The sequence below is a fragment of the Haliotis rubra genome, unplaced genomic scaffold (genome assembly GCF_003918875.1).
Source record: "Haliotis rubra isolate DU_JTF1 unplaced genomic scaffold, ASM391887v1 Scf75, whole genome shotgun sequence".
Lineage (NCBI taxonomy): Eukaryota > Metazoa > Mollusca > Gastropoda > Lepetellida > Haliotidae > Haliotis > Haliotis rubra.
Window position 1 is genome coordinate 1,814,479 of NW_025767468.1, and position 13,066 is coordinate 1,827,544.

At 40.0% G+C, this 13,066-nt stretch overlaps 1 protein-coding gene across 1 annotated transcript; it reads left to right on the top strand.

Annotated features, from left to right (window-relative positions):
- Positions 1 to 2,761: 2,761 nt before the first annotated feature.
- Positions 2,762 to 5,998, top strand: LOC124260082. The gene is made up of 3 exons (XM_046694331.1): positions 2,762 to 3,131; positions 3,215 to 3,472; positions 5,472 to 5,998. Exons 1-3 carry the CDS (start codon positions 2,762 to 2,764, stop codon positions 5,996 to 5,998), a joined length of 1,155 nt encoding a protein of 384 aa, XP_046550287.1.
- The last annotated feature ends 7,068 nt before the right edge of the window (positions 5,999 to 13,066 follow it).

The window sequence follows — 13,066 nt, forward strand, 5'->3', positions numbered from 1 at the left end:
ATCGGATTAGATATGCGACTTTTGTTATATCGCAAGGGGGCATGTTGAGAGACGTAAATGGAACTCGTTCTACATTTCCGCAAAACACGTGACTGTCTCGTTGTTTTATCCCGTTGATATTATACAAGACTCAATATCGGTTTTTATTGGCCTGAGGAAAACAATACCGACCGAGCTTTCATATAATAAATGGAAATACAACTGTTCAATATAACAACATAGCCTACCTACCGGAGACATTATTCATGTGGTGAGTTAATTGTCAATATATGCCATTGAAGATTTAAACAAATTTGATATGTTTGCATTATCGTTTTTTGTTATTCTTCGCTAGTTATACCGGTCTTATTATGGTACCTGTTGTCTCCACTGCCAATCAAGTTAAATATATTTAGTGTAATTTAATATAAAAAGGCGTTTCAGTCACACAACAAGTATCAGATTATTTACATTGCGGATCTGTAGCTTATGAATTGCTGTTGTGGGGTTCATTCAGGAGGGTGCCATATTTACAACGTGTTCACATAACATATTGCAACACCGTTCACGGCAGGTACAGCCTGATGGTCGTCATAAAACGCAAGGGTACCTTAATGGGTTTCTATAAGCCATTGACATCTTCAGTGCTTCAGATTGAAATAGGGACAAATATAACAAATTCTAATGGACTGAATCATATGGTGAATCTCATAATTTCGAATCCTCCAGTGGGTACGATAAGTAAAGCATTTTAATATCTGTGACAGCGCCTTTAAATACACTCGCCTTATTAGCGTAAATATATCATACGCCGATTTTAGAAACATTCCAGCACTTTCAGGCAGGAGACACCAGAAAGGGGCATCCCACATTATACCCACAAGGGGAATCGAACCCCGGTCTTCGGTGTGAAGAGTGAACACTTTAACCGCCAGGCTATCCGAATAAGGGCTTCTGCAGGTAAATCAATCATCAGAATACTCGAGGAGGTAAAATTAGCAAAGCCTAGCTAGCAATTTTGCATATCAAATCAGCATTGAGAAAATGAAAAATTATTGTATTAGTAATAAAAGATTGGCGACCACCAGTAAAACAGATATAATCTGTCATCCATACAATGTGGACTAGTACATTGTTTTGCTGTTTTTATTTTTACTTTTTTATTTTAAAGAATTAAACCTCTTTGATACAACTAAAAGAAGGAGGAAAAACATATTTGTTAAAGACATACGAGTATTCTAATGTAATTATTACCAGCTGTTCACCTTATATTTCCAATTATGCTAATTTTCTAAATAGGGTTTAACAATCACAAAAAGGGGAATTGTTTTATTGAATATGCAAATGAAAGTTTAAAATTTTCAGCTACATTAAATCCCAAAACGCATTCTCAAGAATGACTTATGAAAATATTGAATATTCGTGTAATCTTGCTGTCATACCCCTGGTGGAGTTCTAAATAAATTCGCTGAAAAAAATATGAATGACCAAAAAAAAAAGTCAGACTAAAATATCCCCAGAGATGTAAAATATAAGCCCAATGTTAAAGATTAAAGTTAATCAGTTACATACAAATATACTGAGGAAAATAATAAGGGATCACATGAAAGCACAAGTGTTCCTTGATTTGTTTCCAGCTGTGCGATACAACGCTTGTGAAGAAACCTGGAAGAAAAATAAAGGAACACTTGTGCTTTCATGTGATCCCTTATTTTTTTCCCTCAGTATATAATATTATTGTTTTGAAACTCGTAGCGATTTATAATTACATTTCCTAAAATTGTTGGAAGCGCACGTACAATCTCCATGACAAGATCGTCAGTTCTAAATACACTCAGTCCACAAATGCACGTGCGTGTATTTGAAACTCTCACCGTCAATCGCATGATTCTAATCAAAAACTTCATAATAGACAGAAAATCCTGTTAGCTACGTTCTTTGTACTTTCAATATGACGATATATATTTTTCATGATTTTTTAAACAATTACATTATGCCATAAACGATTTAAGTACTCTGAATTATTTTTATCAAAGCACATTCACGCGCGTTCTGATTGGTTTGTCGTATTTTCGCACATAACAAGCATCGTCACCACTCGCCCCTTTCCGTAACCTCCAAGAAGGTATCGCAATTCGGCTTGTCCCGGAATAACACGAGTTGGTCACGAATGCGATAGGGGGACGAGTCTGCTTGGAGGTTACGGAGTGGTGACCACCAGTCATGACAGACCACCAGTAAAACACACCTGGCTGTTCCTCCTTTGCACTCCTCCCTCGTAACAAATAGTGAACTTTGTCACTATTTTAATGATAGTTTGTTAAATAACTTTTTTATTTTTAGGATATAAATTCTGAAAAAGCCTCACAGGGTTGGTCTGGTGTTTTGATTATGATCAGCGTTTCGTTGAGTATTATATGTTTATTAGTTTTCGAGTTTGATTGCAATTCATCGGTCCGCTTTTGAGCCATACGGACTGTAGTAATAATTTTGCTTAATTGTCTGTCTATACGCCAAACTAACATTACAACTATCAGTATGATTATAATACAGCTCAGTATCATGAAATTTCTATCGTTTGAGCTGGGTGAATTAGATAGAAATTGATTTCTCTTTAGGGACAAACCAGATAAAAGGGAAGTAATGCATGGTCTAGAGGGCGCTGTCAGATATGTCTATAAATGTGACGTCATAGCGCGGTAAGTTCATTCTCGGCTGCGACACCAGTACTGAACATATTGATTTGTCACATTTTGTTCCACGGGTATTCTGTTTTCTGACCATGTCTGAACAGCCGGATATTAATGAAAAGTTGGATAGTATTTTAAAGAAGATTGAGGCTTCTAAAGCAGATATTTTCCGATCTGTTGACGCAAAGTTTGCTGGTCTGAATGAAAACTACGCTCGCACGTGTCAAGAACTTTCTAAGTTGAAGTCTGAAAAGGATTTTGTGTGGAAGCACGAGGGACACAGAATTCAGTATTCTTTTAACTCAGACACAATCGACGGTTTAAAGCAGATGAAATTTGCTTTACAATACGGAAAAGCCGATTATCTAAGTGAGCTTTTGGAGTCTGAGATCAACAGAGTTGAGAAGAGAAACAAACTCATCAGGATTGCTGATACGTCCGAGGGAGGCTGGGAAACAGTACGTGAATATGAAGCTAACGTTCTTGCTGACAACTCTGACGATGAGAGGAGGATTTCACGCGCGGACACCAGGGCCGTTAAGAAGCTCGAGAAAAAAGAAATCGAAAACTTTCCGATTCGCACCTTATTCCAGGCCATCAGCGACTGTCACCCAGTCTACCCTGTGTTCTGGCGTTAGCAGTCTGTCTTCTCCTTCCCAGCAGCCCTTTCGTGCTCAGCGACGAGGCACGTGCTTCGCATGCGGAGACCCAACACACTGGAGGAGAGACTGCCCGTCTGTCACCGGGAGACCTCAGCGAGACAGCAGGGTCGTTGAAGACAGAAAGCTCAACGCCTAAACACGGTAATTGTGAACACTTCTTATTAACTGATGACTTTTACGAATATGAGCAAGGTTGTGCTGAGATTAGAGTAAGAGGTCGTCTTAGAATGTCCTGTGAATTTTGGCGCGAAATCGGTGCTACTGACTTTGTTTTGGATGTGATTGAAACGGGATATAAGATTCCATTTTACTCTACGCCCCCCAGCTATGGAACTGAGAAATAACAAATCTGCCATTGCTCATTCCAATTTTGTTTGTGACGCTATCACGGATTTGCTACGTAAAGATCTTATAGTTGAATGTATTGAACCTCCATGTGTGGTGAATCCTTTATCTGTTTCCATTCAAGCCTCCGGAAAGAAAAGACTAATTTTGGATTTGTCAGTTGTCAATAAGCATGTGTATAAACTGTCAGTAAAGTATGAAGATTGGAAAACTGCTTTAATGTACATTAATGACAATGATTGGATTGTAAAATTTGACATACATTCTGCATACCATCATTTGGAGATATTTCATGAGCACACGGACTACCTTGGATTTTCCTGGGAGTGGCCATGTGGTAGAAAGTATTATAAATTTTTAGTTTTGCCTTTTGGACTGACTTCTGCCCCTTACATATTTACCAAAGTTACTCGACAGTTGGTCAAGATGTGGAGGCGTGAAGGTATCCGCATTGTCACATTTTTGGATGACGGTATCATGTCTGAAAGTTCACAATCGAAGTGTGATGTGGTAGCTAATAAGGTTAAGAGTGATTTAATTAGATCAGGCTTTGTTCCGAAAGCAGAAAAATCCTTATGGTCTCCATCACAGCAATTAGAGTGGCTAGGTTTTTGCGTTGATACTTCTCTGTTCACACTGTCTGTGCCTGACCGGAAGATACAAAAGGTGAAGGACACTATCAGTAGTTTGTTATTTTGTTCAGGTGTCCGGGTTCCAGTCAGAAAATTAGCTTCAATTGTGGGTCAGATTGTAGCAATGAAACAAGTTATTGGCAGTGTATGCCAGTTGATGACTAGAGCCATCTCTTTGGATATTTTGAATGCACAGTCTTGGGGTGACAAGATATATTTATCACAGCAGAGCATCCAACAGCTTCGGTTTTGGGTTTCTAATATTAGCAACTACAACATGAGGTCGTTGTGTTCAGATAGTTCCCCTAGTCGGATCGTGTACAGTGATGCCAGTAGCACGGGGTACGGGGGTTACTGTGTTCAGTTTGGAGGTAGAGAGTCTCATGGAGTGTGGTCAGAGGAGGAGATGAAGATGAGTTCGACGTGGAGAGAGTTGAAGGCTGTAGCTATGGTTCTCGAGAGTTTTCTGACTTTTCTAAGTTCTCACTCGGTGAAATGGTTTACAGATAACCAGAATGTAGTCACGGTTGTCCAGAAGGGAAGTATGAAACCGTATTTGCAAGTAGTAGCCATGGATATCTTCAAGCTTTGTTTGCATCATAGCGTGCAGTTGGAGGTGGAATGGATTCCTCGTGAAGAGAATGAAAAGTCTGATTTTCTCAGTAAGATAATTGATACGGATGACTGGGGTGTATCTGAAGAGTTGTATGAATGGATTGATGCCAAATGGGGTATCCATACAGTTGATCGGTTCGCTTCTTACTATAATAAGAAAGTCGGACGTTTTGATTCTCGTTACTGGAATCCAGGGTGTGAGTCTGTCGATACTTTTACTGTCGATTGGAGCGGTGAGATGAACTGGATTGTTCCCCCTGTCTACCTTATAGCCAGGGTATTGAAGCATATGTGTAGGTGTAAGGCTAAGGGAACATTGGTTGTTCCTAGGTGGTACTCGGCTAGCTTTTGGCCATTACTTTGTCCGAATGATGTGTTCATATCGGAGGTGAAAGATGTCTTACATCTTCCTGTGGTCAAAGAGGCATATGTGCCTAGTCGTTGTGGTGGTGGATTGTTTGGTGTTGTAGATCTGCGGTTTCCCATGTTAGCATTGTATGTTGATTACAGTGAATGATTTAATCCATATATTATTCCTTGTGTTTCAGGTATTATCAATTGTGTGTACCATGATGCTATCAGTAAGCTGCCTGCGAGTCTTAAGAGTGAGGTGTCGTCTTTAGCAGATCTATTAGATGATGCAAGGGCAGCATCCACTTCTAGAGCGTACGCTTCTGGTTTTCAGCGTTTTAAGGTTTGGGCTCAGTCGCATGGGTTGTCTGTTGTTATCCCTATCGCTCCTTTGTATTGTGCATTGTATTTGCTGTCTCTTATACAAAACAGTTCAAGCATTTCTCCTATAGTGACCGCATTTTACAGTATACGATATGCTCACGTTATTGTCGGTATACCTAGCCCCACCGACAACACCCTTGTGAAAAATGTTTTAGAAGCAGGCAGGCGAAGACTTTCCAAGTCAGTTGTCAAGAAAGTTCCTGTGACAAGTGAACATGTAAGAGCTTTGTTCCAAGCATTCAGTTGCAAAACATGTTTAAAGGACAGTAGAATTGTTACTATGGTTGCTATTGCATATTGTGGCTTTTTTGCGATCAGAAGAGTTGCTGCATATACGTAGATCAGACATTGTATTTCATGAGCACCACATGTCCATTTTTTGTGGAGAAGTCCAAGACAGATGTTTACCGTGACGGTGCATGGGTTGTCATAGCATCTACAGGTTCTGAATTTTGTCCAGTGGTACAGTTGAAAAGTTATCTGAAATTAGCAGATATTTCCGATAACTCAGATGAGTATATATTTAGATCAATTTCGGTGTGTAGTGACCGATATAGATTGAGGCAAGTTGATAAGCCACTATCTTACACAAGATTGCGAGAGTTATTTTTGGAGGCACTTACTCCTCTGGTCCCAGATATCTCCAAGTATGGACTGCATAGTTTAAGGGCAGGGGGTGCTACCGCAGCAGCCAACAGTGGCATAGCTGACAGACTGTTTAAGCGACATGGTCGCTGGAAAGTGAAAAGGCCAAGGATGGCTATGTAAAGGATGACTTGCTTGCGAGATTGAGTGTGTCGAAGTCTCTTGGTTTGTAATTGTGACTGCTTGAAATAAAATAATTTCAATCTTCCCCTTTCTTTTTGTCTCGGCAAGTGTCGCAGGGGACTTACACTGATGTTTGTTCTTTTATCTGGTTTGTGTTGGTGGTAGAAGGAGAAATGAAATTTCTATCGTTTGAGCTGGGTGAATTAGATAGAAATTGATTTCTCTTTAGGGACAAACCAGATAAAAGGGGAGGTAATGCATGGTCTAGAGGGCGCTGTCAGATATGTCTATAAATGTGACGTCATAGCGCGGTAAGTTCATTCTCGGCTGCGACACCAGTACTGAACATATTGATTTGTGACACTTAAGGTGCTGCAAGAAGAGATGATAATGAGAAACACTGCTGCAGTGTTGTCATACCTACCTTGTAGGTGGAGATGATGTTACAGTAGCATCTGATGTCTACAGTGATAATATGCGTACTTTTTTCTTCTAGGGTGCAAACGTAGAAACTGCCTTGCAGGAAGGTCAATCTGCTTGAAGGGTTGTTTGCGTGGAACAAGACGGTGAGGCGTAAATCATCACTGTGATGTGATGTACCGCGTACAGTTTTAATAAACGCCTCGGCAAGTGTCGCAGGGGACTTACACTGATGTTTGTTCTTTTATCTGGTTTGTGGTGGTGGTAGAAGGAGAATTAAGCAATATTCCTGCGATTTCACGGCGAGGGGACACCAGAAATGGGCTTCACACATTGTAACCATGTGGGGAATCGAACCCGGGTCTTCGCCGTGACGAGCGAACGCTTTAACCATCAGTTTACCCCACCGTCCACTCAATTATACATCAAAGGATCTGTCAAATTACTTACATTGCAGTTCCGTGGCTTATGGATTGTTGCACATTCTGATTTAGAAATATGTCCTTAACAAACAGATGTCTCAAGTTTATGTTATATGATCGCATTTCTTAAAAATACAACACAACTACATGCTCCGTAATGACATCCGCTTCGAGATTCAGCTTGCAACAAGTGAGATATAAAGTGAGTGCTTGAAGAGTGAGTGAGTATAGTTTTACGCCGCACTCAGCAATATTCCAGCTATATGGTGGTGGTCTGTAAAACATCGAGTCTGGACCAGACAATCCAGTGATCAACAGCATGAGCATCGACCTCCGCAATTGGGAACCGATGACATGTGTCAACCAAGCCAGCGAGCCTGACCACCCGACCCCGTTAGTCGCATAAACTTGAAGAGCTTCCAGCAGTTTACACCAGCTCTGGAACTAAGCATAGGAGGATACTGTTGATAAATGTCTTTTACAAAGCAGTTTGTACCCAAGGTGCCAAGTTGTTTCTATGAGCTGAGGTAATTATCCGTCACAGCCTGACCATTGATACATATATACATTATTCACAGGCTCGACCTAACACTGTCACCAGCATTGTTGATACGTAAGACATTTATTACAATCTATATCAAATAATTCAATTTCGGATTGAAGCTGACGTTCATAAGCTGATGGAGACCTGATGATGCCATACCTAAGAAAATTCTATGATCTGTGAAGCTAGCCGTAAATAAATGACAGACAAAAATACTATTATATGTCATTAACTTTTCTTTGGTTTGGCTGCCGTTGTACAAAGCGATCTTAGCGTTAAGGTGGTCGTAACCACAGGCCCTCGTGTTTTTGCGAGGATTTAAGTTTAAAAGAAATATATTTACAAATTTGAGATGACCCCTTGAGGACGCCATGGAAAAAGAGTAGCCCTGCCACCAAAATGATTTTTGTCAAACTCTCCATGGTGCTTGGTGTCGAAATTTCCCTTTTGACGGACCCAAAGTGATACGGTGTTATATGTCATCACTAGGTTCTATACTAGTCACGTGATAATGAATACTTCTCGTAAACGCGTTCTCTGCGCCGGTCCAACTAATGCTAGTTTTTAGTAGTTGACACAAGTCATCGTATCCCATTTGCGTAGATCGATGCTCATGCTGTTGATCACTGGATTGTCAGGCTCAGACTTGATTATTTACAAGACCGCTGCCATAAAGTTGGAATACTGCTGAGTGCGGCGTTAAACAACAACCAATCCAAATCACGTCGGGATGGAAATTTAGGGTGGGTGTGAGACGGGAAAAACACTGAGAAACAGCCTTAGATGAAAGCCACACAATTACTCACCCTTGGCGACATGCGAGTCCTCCGGGTGGTCAGGCTCACTGGCTTGGTTGACACATGTCATCGGTTCCCAATTGCGCAGATCGATGCTCATGCTGTTTATCACTGGATTGTCTGGTCCAGACTGAATTATTTACAGACTGCGGCAATATAGCTGGAATATTGCTGAGTGCGGCGTAAAACTGAACTCACTAACTCTTCCGCAAAGATACCCCTATTCGTAGACATCACAGTAAACATGTTATGTGCGACAATGGAAACCTAGGCCTATTGGTTCCCGTCCATAACCTTTATGACACGAAGAGTGAGTAAGTTTGGTTTTACGCCACTCGTAGCAATATTCCAGCAATATCACGGCGAGGGACACCAGAAATGGGCTTCACACATTGTACCCATGTGGGGAATCGAACCCGGGTCTTCGGCGTGACGAGCGAATTAACCACTAGGCTACCCCAAAGCCCTACAGATGATGAAGTGAGTAGGGCCAAGCCTAAGTTATTGTTACTTACAGATAAAACAGTAATGATATCAATACGGTTGCCGATGATATATCCAACATGTTTATTCATTCAGCTCAAAACATATTCGACCTTCACCCTATGAAATCATCCATCCAAGGCAAAAAGCGTGCAAATCGCCCCTGGTTCGAAAAGCAATGTAAGATATATCTAGCACGTGAAAAGTACTTGCAAGCAGTTTAGGAAACAGAAGTCAATTCAAAACAGACATCATCTTATTAATTTGGGCTCCATGCCTCAAGACAAGGAGACCTATTGTAATTGTTCGGATTATTATTATTATTTATCATTCCGCCGTTTTTGCACCAACCATAGCACCTAAACCAGTGCACAGAATCGCTTCTAACACAATTACCAAGGTGCCCACAGTGCTGAAGTTGTTACCGCAAAAATCTCAAGGTTCAAGGCCCAATAGCAAAGGGCAGATAATTCAAAATTAATTCCAAAAGTTCATAGTTTAACAGGAAATATCTCCAGAATTAATGGTTCCAAAATTTCCAAATGTCTTGAACAGATGCGCAACCAAATTCCCAACACGGACGGGTCAAGTCGCTAAAATGCATCGTTTGACAGCTATGGCTTTTTTAAGTTTCTAGTCACATATTTTAACAGTTTTCTGAGTAGTTTGTTCCCAAACTGTTCTGAGCTCGAACGATGAGACCAGAGCTTCCAAACTTTCCATAACTAATATCCAGTAAACATTGTAGAATCACGTATGCAGTTTATGACTGGGGTTCTGGAGATTCCAGAACAGTACCTGTTTTGACTGTAGACCTAAGAACAACGGGGGCACGGTCTTTTAAAGAGGGAATCATTTCTTCTCCGGAACTATTTCTAAGGTACGGGACCCAAGCAACATTGGCTGTATTTCAGAGATCCGCTCGCATGTCAAAAACGTGTACGTGTAACTGGTTGTGTTTTTTCGATTTCCAGACCTCAAACATACTTTAAACACCAGTAACTCTGCAACCATCCATCCGATTTGGACCAAAATTTGCCCCTGCTTGTATGCTAGCAGTGTCCATTGCTCAATCCAATTACAAGAACATAACCCTTAAAACAACTGAGGGACAAGTAGAATTATATTCTGCTGACTGTAGTTCGTTTCTTGTACACATCACTCTGAACGTTTGAAATATACATGTACGTAGTTTGTTGATATATTTTTGGGGTAGCTCTGTGGTGCATGTTAAAGGCATCACCGTTTGGTTAGTTTTCTTTACTTATAAGCACTAGAATCTCTGAACAGTCGTAATTCCAATTATGCAACTGGATTCTCTGGTTCATTCATCGCTTGGTTGTCTGATTTGTTTTCAAGCCAACGTCTAATGGGAAGAAAACAATTGTGCGGCTTCAGACAACAAATATTTCCAGTTTTAACCACATTTTATGAATGGCCTGTGCCACGGTAGGACAGGACACGTTCAACACTAATTTTCAGTGATCCATTTCACATTATTTTCACATCTATTTCCCCTTTACACCAAATGGTGTCAAGATAGTCAAGATTGGGTATTTTTAGCACTGATGTTCCATGTTTGACATAATGTTTAAGAAGCAGCCTTAAAATACCTGAAATGTTCCCATAGCTGCATATCAATGGACGAGGGTCTGGTGTAAAATAAAAGAATGTCCTTGGTAATTTGTGTATATATTCTTGAAATAAGTCACTGGAAACGTTTGTTATGTTGTTTAAGATAGTCTTACGTTTGAATTCTTATAATGTGAACCTTGCATCTTTTTCAGCTAGATAAGTCATGGAAATTTCTGTTTTTCTGACTGTTTGAGCAAAGGTTTCCTCTATTTTGAGAGTCATTATCCCAAATAATATTCTTAAATCCAAGAAAATATCCTTTGTAATGAATTGATCAAAACTTCCAATACTTCCAGGTCGATGATAATTCAATTTTAAAGTTATTGAAGGAACATGTCCTATTACTTGAAGTGACATGATCCATACAAGATAACCATTTACTATTTTTTAAGAAATAGGTGACAGATGGTATCTTGCTCTGAAACTGTATCATGTGATCTCAGTCACTGGATTGCCTAGTCAGAATTTTATAGTCGACTGCTGAAGAGGTTTTTCCGCTTCGATTCACAGAATTCCTGTATTTCCCAAACCAGTAATTTGACAATGAAGAAGTTCTAAATGGCTAATTGAGTTCTGAGGGGGTTTCGCCCAAAAGGATCATGGAGCACTATATCGCTGCTCGTAGTCGTAGCTATATTTGCAGTCGTAGTTACAAGAAAACTATTAGAAAGTATACTTTGAAAAACACAAGTTTGCTTGCAAAATCAATTTGATCCAATATCAGTAAACGACACTCGTTCACATTGGAAGATACAACGGGAAAACGATAATTAAAAAAATGAGTGAATGAGTGAGTTAAGTTTTACGCCACACTCAGCAATATTCCAGCTATATGGCGGCGGTCTGTAAATAATCGAGTCTGGACCAGACAATCCAGTGATCAACAGCATGAGCATCGATCTGCGCAATTAGCAATTTTCAAGATTTACTCCCACTTTGCCAGTAGTTGATCCGACCACAGTTAACGAATATCGGATTATAATTAACACCCTAATTAGCAAGGTCATGCCTGGCTGGTTATTGCCAGTTTCTGAGCGTGTTGAACCATGAACAGTGTTCACCACCTGCAAAACAATTTTTGTCAATAAGTGTTCATAATTTGCAGCTTCAATTATCAATTTCTTATGCTGTCTCCCACTTAGTGGGATTGTAAATATTTGTATTGTGTTTGTATTTGATTAACCTTACATTACATGATTATAAGTTATATATGGAGCATTTATTTATCTGTAACTTATAACACTAATCATCTGCTTAAAATGATAGAAATGTTAAAGAAACATTACGTGACTATAAGTTAAATATGTATAATTTCTTTATTTTTGTACATCTGTAACTTTATTTATAACATGAATCGTATATATTTTTGTAAATTTTGTAAAATGAAATAAATTGGCAAAGTCTTGAACCCCACTAATTCCCTAATCGTAGTGTGTTGCAGTTGACACGGTGGAAATAGGCATCATAACCTGAGAAACCATTGTTCTGTTACACCCACTTGGGCACATATATCGCTGGTGTTTAAATGTCTGGACATCCGTTCTGGAAACTTCGGGAGTTGATTTGGGATGTATGTCCCTGTCTTGATATGTCTGGACATAATGGGTGGCCCCTTTACTGTGCAGGGGTTCCGTTTCGTGGCCTCTGCATAAACCCTATGATCGTGTGTTCGAATCTCGTTTTGCCCCCATTGTGTTTCTAGGTTTGTCAGCACCAAAGAATTTCTCGTTGGTTTCACCAAAGTGGTAAACATCTATTGGTGAGGCAGCGTAAAACCAGACTTACTTCATTACTCCAGACACGTCTCAATCTTACCGTGTTGCTAAATTTATAATATTTACTGAGTCAAAAAAGAAACTTCACAAAATGTAATTTGAAAAATAATAAATAATTTTTCTCTGATACATCTATGTATCCGAAATGGGATCCCTATCTTTCGACTCTAGAAAAACGTTAGCAAAACCCACTCAAACCCATCCATTCGTCGTGCAAATGACGTAAGTGCCAAATCAGGTTTTGCGCGTGCAGTCGATCACGTGATCTTCGCATCGAAGTTTTCCTAATTGAAAAACCACTTTTAAACCACAGTTCTAACGGTACTTGAAATGCCACGATTGTCAAATGTGCAACGTAAACGTACCGTTGGCATGTTGCAAGCGGGAAGATCAGTTATTGACGTCGCAAGAGCAATGGGATGCAGCCGTCGTACTGTGTATGACTTGCGAGGTCGTCTACAACAAACTGGCACCACTTCTGATCGCCCAAGGTCGGGTCGTCCACGTGTGACGTCACGAGCAGAAGACCGTCAAATCGTCCTACGTCACCTACGTGACAGATTT